Below are 13,446 nucleotides of genomic sequence, written 5' to 3'. Positions count from 1 at the left end.
TCCCCCCGATGGCAGGTAATCCCATACATTTTACATGTGTTACAATATAACCTAGATACAATATATGTGTGTAAATACCATTTTCTTGTTGCACATTAATTATTAGCTTCCAAAGGTATAAGTAACCTGGGTAAATAGACAGTAGTGCTAACAATTTACATTCACTTCCCAGTGTTTCTTCTCTGGGTGTAGTTATTTCTGTCCATCATTGATCAACTGGAAGTGAGTTGGATCTTCTTTATGTTGAAGATTTCCACTTCCATCAGAATACATCCTCATACAGTATTGTTGTTGAAGTGTATAGTGATCTTCTGGTTCTGCTCATTTCACTCAGCAACAGTTGATTTAAGTCTCTCCAAGCCTCTCTGTATTCCTCCTGCTGGTCATTTCTTACAGAGCAATAATATTCCATAACCTTCATATACCACAATTTACCCAACCATTCTCCAATTGATGGACATCCATTCAACTTCCAGTTTCTAGCTACAACAAAAAGAGCTGCCACAAACATCTTGGCACATACAGGTCCCTTTCCACTCCTTAGTATTTCTTTGGGATATAAGCCCAATAACAGCAATGCTGGGTCAAAGAGTATGCACAGTTTGACAACTTTTTGGGCATAGTTCCAAATTGCTCTTCAGAATGGCTGGATTCTTTCACAACTCCACCAACAATGTATCAGTGTCCCAGTTTTCCCACATCCCCTCCAACATTCATCATTATTTGTTCCTGTCATCTTAGCCAATCTGACAGGTGTGTAGTGGTATCTCAGAGTTGTCTTAATTTGCATTTCTCTGATCAGTAGTGATTTGGAATACTCTTTCATATGAGTGGAAATAGTTTCAATTTCATCATCTGAGAATTGTCTGTTCATATCCCTTGACCATTTATCAATTGGAGAATGGTTTGGTTTCCTATAAATCAGGGTCAGTTCTCTATATATTTTGGAAATGAGACCTTTGTCAGAACCTTTACTTTTAAAAATATTTTCCCAATTTGTTACTTCCCTTCTAATCTTGTTTGCATTAGTATTGTTTGTACAGAAACTTTTTAGTTTGATGTAATCAAAATCTTCTATTTTGTGATCAATAATGATCTCTAATTCTCCTCTGGTCATAAATTCCTTCCTCTTCCACAGGTCTGATAGGTAGACTATTCTCTGTTCCTCTAATCTATTTATGATCTCATTCTTTACGCCTAAATCATGGACCCATTTTGATCTTATCTTGGTATATGGTGTTAAGTGTGGATCCATATCTAATTTCTGCCATACTAATTTCCAGTTTTCCCAACAGTTTCTTCCGAATAATGAATTTTTGTCCCTAATGTTGGTATCTTTGGGTTTGTCAAAGATTAGATTGCTATAGATGTACCCTTTTTTGTCCTTTGTATCTAATCTGTTCCACTGATCTACCGTTCTATTTCTTAGCCAGTACCAAATGGTTTTGGTGACTGCTGCTGTATAACATAGCTTTAGATCAGGTACACTTAGACCACCTTCCTCTGACTTTTTTTTCATTAGTTCCCTTGCAATTCTCGACCTTTTATTCTTCCATATGAATTTTGTTGTTATTTTTTCTAGGTCATTAAAATAGTTTCTTGGGAGTCTGATTGGTATAGCACTAAATAAATAGATTAGTTTGGGGAGTATTGTCATCTTTATTATATTCGCTCGGCCTATCCAAGAGCACTGAATGTCTTTCCAATTATTTAAATCTGACTTTATTTTTGTGGCAAGTGTTTTGTAATTTTTCTCATATAATTCCTGACTATTCTTTGGTAGATGCATTCCCAAATACTTTATACTCTCAACATTTGTTTGGAATGGAATTTTTCTTTGTATCTCTTGCTGTTGCATTTTGTTGGTGATATATAAGAATGCTGAGGATTTATGTGGATTTATTTTGTATCCTGCCACTTTGCTAAAATTCTGAATTATTTCTAATAGCTTTTTAGCAGAGTCTTTGGGGTTCTCTAAGTATACCATCATGTCATCTGCAAAGAGTGAGAGTTTGATTTCCTCATTTCCTACTCTAATTCCTTGAATCTCTTTCTCGGCTCTTATTGCCGAGGCTAGTGTTTCCAGTACTATATTGAATAGTAATGGTGATAGTGGGCAACCTTGTTTCACTCCTGATCTTACTGGGAAAGGTTGCAGTTTATTTCTATTGCATATTATGCTTACTGATGGTCTTAAATATATGCTCCTGATTATTCTAAGGAATAATCCATTTATTCCTATACTCTCAAGATAAACTGAATAGATTCTATTGCCATTACACTATTCTAGCCCCAGATCCCTTCTATACAACTATACTAACACCCCAGAGAGAATGGCTCAATAAGTAAAGTCAGTTAATAAGGACAACCCAATTATTCAAAAGGCCCAGAGTCACTTGACCTTTACACAGTTTTCCCACCTGAGCTTTTGAAAATTAAAAAGTAGCTAGAGAATAACTAAGTAGTTTTTAAATCTATCTCCCAATTCCTCTTTCAGAATTCTAATATGAAGCTCAGCAATTTCTGTGACACAGATGTAGGCTATATGCAATACTTGGGATGCTCTAGGAATACTAAAGTTTACAGGGAAGCAAGATGTGATTCTATTAATAAGAAGAGAGTGCAGTATATGTTTCCACCAAGTGACACTCCCATCATAGTTGCTCACAGTTACTTCCAGAGACTTCCTAAAAGCTGAAATATTTCCATTGGCCACCAGTAGGTATTCAGTCCTTGAATTTTAGACTATTTTCCCTCCCACCACCACTGTCCTTAGGAGAAGCCCTGGGAAGTCTTAATTCATGCTTCATGGTTTTGAATGTTAACTTAGGGCCATCTCCAATTGAAGAGGGGACCCTAAAACTCTAAAAATCCTTAAAGGAGAAAATCTTCAACTCTGCCTCAGTGAGGGACTTCACCCCAAGGGACAAACAGCTTCATCCTTATGATCTAGGTGGGATCAGCTCAGTCCTAAAAACTTATTGAATTCAATTCAAATTCTAGCTCAAGCTGAAACCCAGCTATAAGCCAACTTGGGACTCCACCCATGAGTTCCCTTCCGCTAAAGCTCCCATTATAAAAGAGCCAAACTAAAACCCTCTCTTTGCAGAGATTCCAAAGATGCCAGCTATGCCATGGAGCCTCTGTCCACTGGAATATTCTTTCCAGTGCCACCCTCTCTTTACCCTCACCTATTTCCCTAACCAGACTTTATGAATAAACCTCTTTTATCAATCTAGGTTTTCAGGTCTGTAAATTCCTTTACAGTGAACTTCTGTGCTGCCAGAAGGGAGTCCCCAAAATTCCCTACCCTTGTGCCAAATTCCAAGGGGGTGAAGGGAAGCCAAACCTCTCCATTTGGTTCCCTGAACCCTGAATCTTCCACAAGACCTTATCATTTAACTCCCTGACCACCAGAAACCCTAATTTCATTTTGGTTCACTAAATCTAGACATTATCACAATCATTCTGTATTATGTCACTACATCCAAATAGAGCTCCAGAGGAGAAAGTACACAGTTCTTCCTCACTTCAATCCAATCCACTTGCATGTCATGATATCATCTCCCTCATATCAAGGTCCTCTTCTAGAATGGACAAACAATAACAATAGCAGTTAATGTAAAATTAGGAATATGTCTATCTAGTAATTACATGTGTAAAGCTAATGATCAGTTTGACCCAAGAGTGCCATTATTGGGTTTGTATCCCAAGGAAATCAAAAAAGGATGAAAAAGGATCCACATGTGCAAAAATGTTTGTAGCAGCTCTTTTTGTGGTGGCAAAGAATTGGAAAAGGAGTAGATGTTCATCAATTGGGAAATGACTGAACTTCCTGTGGTATATTAATGTAATGGAACATATTGTTCTATAAAGAATGATGAACAAGCTGACTTTAGAAAGACCTGGAAAATTTTAGATGAACTGAAGCTGAGTAAAACAAGCAAAACCAGGAATATATTGTATACAAAAACAGCAAGAATTGGTGAGGATCAACTATGAAAGACTTGGATCTTCTCAGTGGTTCAGTGATTCAAAGCAATCCCAGTAAACTTTGGACAGAAAATTCTGTCTGCATCTAGGAAAAAAAAAAACTAAGGATACTGAATATGAATCAACACACTTCTTTTTTTCTGTTTTGTTTTTTTAAATATCTCCCATAGTTTTTCCCTTTTCTCTTCCAAAATGATTCATAAAGCAATGTAAAAAATAAACAAGCAATTGAATACCAAAAAAAAAAAAAGTTAGTGATCAGGCAGATGACCAGTTACTTCCTTTCAGCAGGCCCACCCTTTTGTGTGCAGAACTACTTAGAGGGTGATCAACAGTTATCACAGGTTACAGAAAGGTCAAAAAGAAGGAGGAATGAAAAAAGGCCATTAGATTTGACAATTAAGACATCATTAACAGTTTTGAAAACAGCAGTTTTGTTTGAATAATGAGACCAGAATCTAGACTGTAGGGAGTTAAGAAGAGAATAAAAGGAAACGTAATTAAAGCATCTATTGTAGATAGTCTTCTCAAGAAACTTGGCAAAAAAAACAACAGGAAGATATGAGATAACTAATGGGGTTGAATGGATCAAGGGAGGATTCTTTTTTAAAAGTTTTTTCCCCATCTACATGTAAAAACAATTATAACAGTCATTGCTTTATTTTTTCTTTTCAAATTTTGAGTGCCAAATTCTATCCTTCCCTCTCACTTTCTCTGACACAATAAACAATCTGATATAAGTTATACATATACAAACATTTCCTTATTAATTATTTTGTATGAGAAGATTTGAACAAAGAAAGACTCTTTCTCTGGAAGTGAATAGCATTTTTCATCATGAATTCTTTAGAATTGTCTCACATCACTGTATTGCTGAGAATACCTAAGTCATTCAGTTGATCTTCATACAATATTGCTGTTACTGTGTACAATGGTCTCCAGGTTCTACTCACTTCGTTTTGCATTGGTTCTTTAAGCCTTTCCAGGTTTTTTTTGAAATTAGCCTGTTTGTCATTTCTTATAGCATAATAGTATCTTATTATTGTCATGTACACAATTTGTTCAGCCATTCCCCAGCTGATGGGTATCCCCCCAATTTCCAATATTTTACCACTACAAAAAGAGCAGATGTAAATATTTTTAGTAAAAATATGTTGGCTTCCCTCTTTTTTAGATATCTTTGGGATACAGATCCACTAGTGGTATTGCTGGATCAAATTATATCCACAGTTTGATAGCTTTTTGAGTATAGATCCAAATTGTTATCTAAAATGTCTACATCAATTCAGAATTCCAATAAGTGTATTAATGTATTGGAATTGTGAATTGATGTAGACATTTTAAATAACAATTTGGATCTATAGGGATCCAATATAGAAATATTCCCTCTAGCATTTATCATTTACCTTCATTTGTCATATTAGCATTTGATGGATGTGAGGTGGTACCACAGAGTTGTTTTTTAATTTGCATTTCTCTAATTAATAATTATTTGATATATTTTTCTTATGAGTATAGATAACTTTGATTTCTTCATCTGAAAACCACTTGTTCATATCCTATGACCATTTATCCACTGGAGAATGACGTATAGTCTTATAAATTGAACTCATTTCTCTGTTTATTGGAGAAATTAGGTCTTCTTCAGAGAAACTTGCTATAAAAAATATTTCTCAACTTAGGTGAATCGATTTAATGGATAATGCTACCTATGCTAATATCTGACATATAGCAACCAAGTCAACCAAGAAAAACGTTGCCATCAGTCAAGGTAACCTCTGTCCAAACAGCACTGGGGAAATACTGACCAATCCTTACTGTCTGATACAGTGTGGGAATCATCCTCAAGAAGATAGTAATTAGTGGCAGGATATAAAACATATTCATGAATCTAAAGATGAGTTAAATTTAAATAGGTAGAGATATGGGAGAGGCTATTCTGGGCAGAGTATCATAAGGTTTAGAGTTAGAAGTGATTAGAGATTACTTCATTAGAGATCATTTAATGGAAAAGTTGAGCTTTATAGAGATGAAATGACTTTAAACATCCAGTTACAAAAGCTGGACTTAAAGCTTGGTCTTTTTATTCCAACTCCAGTGTTCTTTATATTGCACAATGCATAAGCAAAGCTCTGTATATGAAATAATCAGAAACTTTCTCTCCACAGAGAGAAAAGATGATATATACAGGGGATGTATGGGAGAAGAAAGTGAACAAAAAAAGCATAGTACCCTGCCTGTTGGGCCCCTGCTTTGTGAAAAAGTTTGGATGTCAAATTGAAGAAAATAGGAGATACAGGATCTCCTTAAGATGGGGAGTAATGTTATCACAATGTTACTTTAAAAAAATGAAACTTGTAGCCTATATCAAAGGGACTGTTGAGATAGGGAAATAATGCTAGAAAATTGTCCTGGAATGATAAAACATAAGGGGAAGGTAGAAATAGAAAAAAAAATCTACTAGTCATCACCTCAAAAAGATCCTTTGTGGAAAACACATAGGAATATTATTGCCAAAATCTGAAACCCCCAGGTCAAAGAGAAAATTTTATAAGAAACAAGAAAAAAGATTCAAATACACTAGAGCTACAATTAGAATTGTTCAAGACTTATCAGTAACTACAATAAAAAACCACAGCCCTTGGAATCATTTGTAGACAAGGAAAAGAATTAGGTCTGTGGCCAAAAATAGAATATCCAGCAAAATTATCTATAATTTTCAATGAGGAAAAAAAACAGATATTCAACAAATTTCAGGACTTTTTATCAACCAAATCCAAACTAAACAGAAAACGTAACATATAAGAGCCAATATCAAAGAGCAATTTTAAGCAACTCAACATGGACAAATTGTTTAAACATAGAAAAATTGTCTGGGTTTTTTTACATGAGAAATGTATATTTTATGTTTAATATTTACATCAACAATAAGGCAGTTTAAAAGAAAGATTGGCAGAGTAAAGGTAAAAATAGTAATCATGTTATACAAATGAGGTGCAGAGGAAAAATAGACACAGAGGCATTAGAGGGGAAGAGGGTTCATAGTTCTAAAAACCTATTCACATAGGGAATGGATTCAGTAGGAAACACTGCATATATGCCATGAAAGTTATAGTGTCCTCCAAAATCTATAAAGAAATAAGAGAGGGATAGGTAGATGGGGAAGCAAGAGAGGAGAAGACAAGGGAGGAATCTTTGGGTGGGGGGAGATTAAGTAATAGTAAGCCAAAATATAGAGCAGAATTTAATGAAAGAATTAGTAGTTAGACATGTGTGTATCTGAGGTACATGTGTGTCTATGTATGTATATATCTACATATGTATGAATAAATATAGCTTTTCTTAACTGTAGCTTGCTTGGGGGTAGTGGGGGGATGAAAGGGACATATGTGCATCTATTTGTATGTGTATGTATGTGTATGTATATCCCTACATATCTATATATAAAAACATCCTTTCTTAACTGTGTCTGCTTGGGAGTTTTTTTTTGGGGGGGGGGCGAAAGAGGGAAAAAGAATAAAGTAAATAAGGAGTACAGCAGAAAACAAAAGAACAGTTTACAAGGAAGTAAAGATGGACACACATAAATATAATTTCTTCTACTAACATATATACTTTCTTAAATTGGTATTTGTTGTCATATATTTTGAATCCTCCCTGATGTTCTTCTGTGTACATGAAAAAAAAAAGAATGGAGACAGAAAAACGGGTAGGAAATAATGGTAGGAAATAAGAATTAAAAGTTAATATTTTCAAATAACAAAGCCAAAAGAAAAGAAAAGATTGGACATATGTGAGAGTAAAGAAGAAGAAATAAATTACTGACTAGCTATGAGGACAAGAGAGGAGAGAGTCTGGGTGCCTGAGAGGATGGTGGTGTTGTCAATAGAAAGAGGCAAAAGTTGGAAAAAGACAGCTTTAGGGAATAAGCATAATTTCAGTCTAGGATGTGTATAGTTGAGGCATCAAGATGCCAAAGTTAACCACATATCCTGGACTGGAAGTGAAGCAATACTCGATCTGGATCTGGAAAGTAAAGTTGGAATGATCTGAATACAAGGTCTAACTGTAGCCTGAGAGTGAAAGAGATGACCAAGAGAGAGAGTGAGAAAAAAGAATAGAACCTTGGAAGCTCAGGAGCAGAAGAAAGAGGATGAGTCTGCAGAGGAGATGGAGAAGGAGCAGAAAACAAGAAAACAAATGGCTGTTCACTGCTACAATCTCAGCCTGGAAGGGACCATAGAGGCCATCTAGTCTGACTTGTACTTGAGCAAAAATCCTCTGCACAACATCCCTGCAAAGGAGTTGGCTAATCTTTGTTTGGTGACCTTCAGTGACACTGTCCTATGACTCTGGCCCCACTGTGTTCAATGCAGCCCATTTTACCACGGGACACCCTCAATGGATTAGAGACTTTTTTACCCTGTTATTTAGGTGAAACCAATCTCTCTACAACTTCTGCCCATCAGCAAAAGAAGATGCACTCAAAGAGATTAAGGAAGGGTAAGAGGAAAAGATGGTAAAGAATAGCAAAAATTACAAACATGAAAAAGGTCTGAGAAAAGACAGCTGGGGGTGTTTATTGGGAAGTGCAGTGGAGAGCAGTTTAGTGAGGGTGGTGAGGATGAAAACCATGTTACAGGAGAAAAGAATCTGGGGAAAGAGCGGGTAGGTCAAGAGGGGACAGAGTGTCTGTAGCCCCCTGCAGCCTTGACCTTGTGCAAATGTTTTCACCATCAAGCTAGAAGCGTATCCGATATCGGAACTGGACATCATGTATTGGCTGCATGGCACCAATTCCGAACCGCTTCCTATTTACTGAAGGGATCTTCACATCCTGATCAACTAACTCTATGTCATATTGTGTGACCATCAAGAACACAAACATTTTCATCTCATTGAGGGCAAAGAACCTCCCAGGACAGATGGAAGGGCCACCACCCCATGGCAACATGTGTGATTTAAGCCTTCTCCCTTGCTTATAGAAAGCTACTTTTCTGCTTCCATCAGGGTTCAGGAAACGGTCATATTTGAATGTAGTGGGGTCTGGGTAGATTTCTGGATTCATCTCAAGGAAAAGATGGGGGAACATGCAAATTAGATCCCCCTGGCGGACAGCATACTCCCTGCCATCGTCCATTTTCAGGATCATGTCCTGCTTCACAGCCCTGGTCAGGATAGGAGCAACTTTCAGGCGTAATGTCTCCTCCATGACACTGTCCAGCACTGGGGTCTGCTGTAGCATTCTATACTCAACAGTGATGGGCGCCCCACCTGGTCTCATCTCCTGCCCCATTTTCTTGAGGACTTCTTCTGCCTCCTCCCTCACAGCCTTCAGAGCCTCAGGATTCTTCAGAAGGAAGAGGAGGGCCCAGAAGGACACAACACCTGTGTTGCCCTGGGAAGCCCAAAGCAATACCAGATTGTACTGGCTCTGTCCTATCTCAGGCACTCCATTTTCAACCAGTTGCTGCTGAATAGAACGGATCCATCCACTCACATTATCCTTCTCCAGCATCTGCCTTGCAGAAAGAATATCCCAGAAGAAGTATCTGAGTCTCTTGATTTCTTTCTTCTCCTTGGGCAGGATCACAGAGTGAAACATCCGAGGAAAAAGAATGTCAAATTTCCTGAATTCCTCAAAGATTTTCTGGGATTGAAGCAAGTCCTGTGCATGGTCTCTCTTGCCATTAGTAGGTAGATTCCCAAACAAGGCCAGGTAACCAGCTCTAAAGACAGTATTGTAGCAGTATTGAAATAGCCCTTCCTGCTTCCACTCCTGAGGTCCTGCTCTCCTACCAGCATCAGGTTCTAGCATCAGGATCTGCAGGCTATCCATCATGGCCTGGGTCAAACCAACTAAACCATTACCCATCAAGTGCTTTGAGCTGTTATTAGTCATCATACTTCTATGATTTTTTGGCACTTGGAACTCAAAGATTTTGAACACCAAATCAGATGCAAACTCAGAAAAGTCCAGCTTGCTTCTGCTCTCCTTCAGAATGGCATCAAAAGATAAAGGATCTGTTACATAGGTGATGTATCTGCCAGCAATATGAATAGTGAAGATGTCCCCATGACGTTCTTGCATCCTCTTCAAGAAAACAGAGGCATCCTTAGACATGTCCATGGCATGGCCCAGCCAGGGGATGAGGCCTTTGTCCAGAGGGGGCTCATTGACTCTCCTCTGGCGGAAGGCTCCCAACCTGTGCAGCACCACCAGGACAGTGGTCACCAGGATTATGAGCACAGAAACCCAGAATGTCATTTTTACAACCCAAGAGATCCCGTTCCAGGCCACTCAGGGTGGAGTTAAAGTGCTCTTTGATGATGAGAGCCTTTTATAAGCATAGGAAAAACACTTTCTGCCTGAACCTTGTCCTGTTCCTGTGTATGAGGTTAATTATTACACACAATTAGGCCAGAAAGTAACTGTTGTGATGACTTTACTTTTTTTGGAAGCCTGAGGATAGACAAAGGGAGAATAACCAAACAATATCAGGAGATATTTAGGGAGAGAAGCAAAATTGTATTTAAATTTCAACTTACCTTGTGGGGGTCCTGGTAATGATGTAGAAGGGGAGAACCTCAAAGGTTTACAAATAAGTGGTTTGTAACTGACTTATTTTAGTCATATCCACATCTCGTGTCCAGGGCACCATCATTTTCAGGTTGTTCATATTTGCTAACTTGTCTCCCTTATTTAATTGTAAGCTCCTTGAGGTCAGGGACTGCCTTTTGCCTCTTTTTGGCATCCCCAATGCTTTGCACAGTGTCTAGAACAAAGTAATACTTAATAAAGGTTTATTGACTTGCTGGAAGGAGATAGTTGGGTAAGGAACAGAGAGAAAACTAGTTAGGTTGATTCACAGAGTGTGAGATAATATATAATAGGATCAGAAACACTGGAGCAGGTAAAGGCTGGACATAAGAAGGAAATGACACTGCAGCAGATGGAATTAGATCTATACACAGAGAGAAGAAAGTCCTGGTTTCAACCAACTTTCCTCCTTTTTCCTCAAGGGATACAATGTTTCTATTACAATCATGAACTCATATTTATTGAATATCCATGATATGGAAGCCCCTATATTAGATGCTTATGATACAAAGAAGGAAAAGATCTCTGAACTTCAGATTTGAAGGAGGAACATCTTCAGGCATCTCTTCTGATCTATTTCTGGAAAGGAATTCTCATATAATATCAATCAAACAAATAAGCAAACAACAAGTGTTTAGTTATCAACCCTGTGCTAACCACTGTGCTAGGCACTGAGGATACAAAAAACCCAAATGAAGGAATCTCTGGTCTCAAAGACTTTCTATTTTAGGGAAAGGAAAAGTAGCACATCAATAACTCTATACAAAATAAATATACAGTTACAAAAGGAGAGAGACCAGTAACAACTGTGAGGTTTCATGTAAAATGTGGTGCTTGATCTATGTCTTGAAACAGAAGAGGAATTAATTGAGAAGAATGTATCTAAGATGTGCATTCAGGAGATTCAGTAAGTATCAGAGTTAGTTTCATGTTTCTATTCCCCCTTTTCTCTCAGATAATTTGTTGAGGTCATATCCACATGTAAGGGTGTTGCCCTTTTGGACGTTGACAATTTTTACGTCAAAAATAGGCAAAGACAAATATCAATGTGAGATTTGCCTGTGAAATCCTTTTTTTTTAAAGTAGTTACCAAAACTTTGTCCTTTGCCAGAGCTATGTCATCCTAGGCAAATCACTTAATAGCTTCAGTTTCTTGATCTGTAAAATGTGCTGGCAAACTCTTCTAGGATCTTTGCCAAGAAGACCCTAAATGGGGTCAGCAAGAGCCAGATGTGACTGAAACAATTGAACAGCAAGAACAAAGTCTACTCTCCTGTTCTCTGTTTCAGCTGCTCATTACCAAGTGACCAACAGGAGAACTTTTGAGTTAATAAGTGGGGAACCATGACATGCCACCCCTGCCTTCCAAAAACTGTTTTACAACTATTGGACAAGTGTGGCTTTTCCTGGTTATGGCTTAGTTGGAAGAGATGAGCATTTAGCTATTTACTATAAACTAGAATAATGTTTCTCACTAGGATGACCTCTTCTCAATCCAGAAAGGCTTGGTAAAAAGATAATATAGCCATGAATACAAGAGGCTATACTTCTCTGCTGTGACACCTGTTGACTGATATCAGAAGAATCTCAGACAAGGGAGCAAAATTAGAGAATCTTCTACCAATCCTAAATTAAGGATTTCTGCCCTTTCACAAAGAGTATTAATTACTTCTGCTTAAAGCATTGACTTGAGCCTGAAGCAGGAAGTGCCAGAGATAATAACTACCTTTGAGGAGCAAACCTAGCTGAAAAGATGAATATCCAAACCTCCAATGACCAATAAAATGACCTAATCAAATCCTTCAACTTATAGATAAGTAAACTGAGAGATGCAGTGACGTGGCACCAGGTCACACAGCAACAAATCTAGAATTCAGGCCCAGTCTTCTGGCTCCCCATCTTCTTTACAGTGAGGAAAGCACTTTTTAAGTCCTACAGTGTTATAGCAATGGGAATTTTTATTAATACTGTAATTCATTGTGAGAGTCCACAATTTTCTGTAATTTTTCTAATTAATAAGACCAGAAACTAAACTGTAGGGAGTTAAAAAGAGAAGGAAAAACAGAATTGAGGCACCTATTGTAGATGACCTTTTCAAGGAGCTTGGCTCAAAAAAAGAGAAGAGATATGTAATAACAAACTAGAGAAGACTGATGAATCAAGGAAGAGTTTTTAAAATAATATCTCATTTTCCCTACTTACAAGTAAAAATAATTTTTGTTATTCATTTAAAACAAGTTTGAGTTCCAAATCCGACCTCTGCTTCCTTTCCCTTTTCCTTTTTCAGTAAGCAATCTGATATAGGTTCTACTTGTGCATTATGTGAAAATTTCCACATTAATCATTTTGTGCAAAAAGACTGAGAGAAAGAGAGCAAGAAAAAAAAAAAAGGAAGAAAGGAAAAGAGAAAGAAAAATAGTGTGCTTCGGTCTGTATTCAAACTAGAAGCGAGTCCTTTGGGAGTGTCTCAGATCATTGCATTGCTGAGAATACTAAATAATTCACAGCTGATCTTTGTCCGATATTATCACTAAATACAATCTTTTTCTGGTTCTGCTCGCATCACTTTTCCTGAGTTCACGTAAATCCTTCCAGGTTTTTCTGAACTCATTTCTTACAGCACAGTAATATTCCCTTACAATCGAACACCGATTGATGGGCATTCCCTTGATTCCCAAGACTATTGGTCGATGTGTTTCCATCTCTTCCCTTCGCTCCTGGGAGTCCACAGTGACGGGGAGGGGCGCTCCCACTCCCTGATTCTGGCACGTAACGGGTATCTCAGGCCCCACTTCCCGCGTTAGTTCCTTTTCTACAATGAGCACCTTGCACCCAGGGGTACAACCATTCGA

The 13,446-nt window shown here is 37.7% G+C and overlaps 1 protein-coding gene across 1 annotated transcript; it reads right to left on the bottom strand.

Annotated features, from left to right (window-relative positions):
- Positions 1-6,738: 6,738 nt before the first annotated feature.
- Positions 6,739-10,357, bottom strand: LOC141551473 (7-alpha-hydroxycholest-4-en-3-one 12-alpha-hydroxylase-like). Its single transcript, XM_074283163.1, has one exon. The coding sequence runs from the start codon at positions 10,259-10,261 to the stop codon at positions 8,735-8,737; it is 1,527 nt and encodes a 508-aa protein (XP_074139264.1). The 5' UTR covers positions 10,262-10,357; the 3' UTR covers positions 6,739-8,734.
- Positions 10,358-13,446: the final 3,089 nt, after the last annotated feature.

The sequence above is a fragment of the Sminthopsis crassicaudata genome, chromosome 1 (assembly GCF_048593235.1).
Source record: "Sminthopsis crassicaudata isolate SCR6 chromosome 1, ASM4859323v1, whole genome shotgun sequence".
NCBI classification, from domain to species: Eukaryota; Metazoa; Chordata; class Mammalia; order Dasyuromorphia; family Dasyuridae; genus Sminthopsis; species Sminthopsis crassicaudata.
The sequence above is the reverse complement of the archived record's forward strand: the minus strand, read 5'-3'. Positions and strand labels throughout refer to the sequence as shown.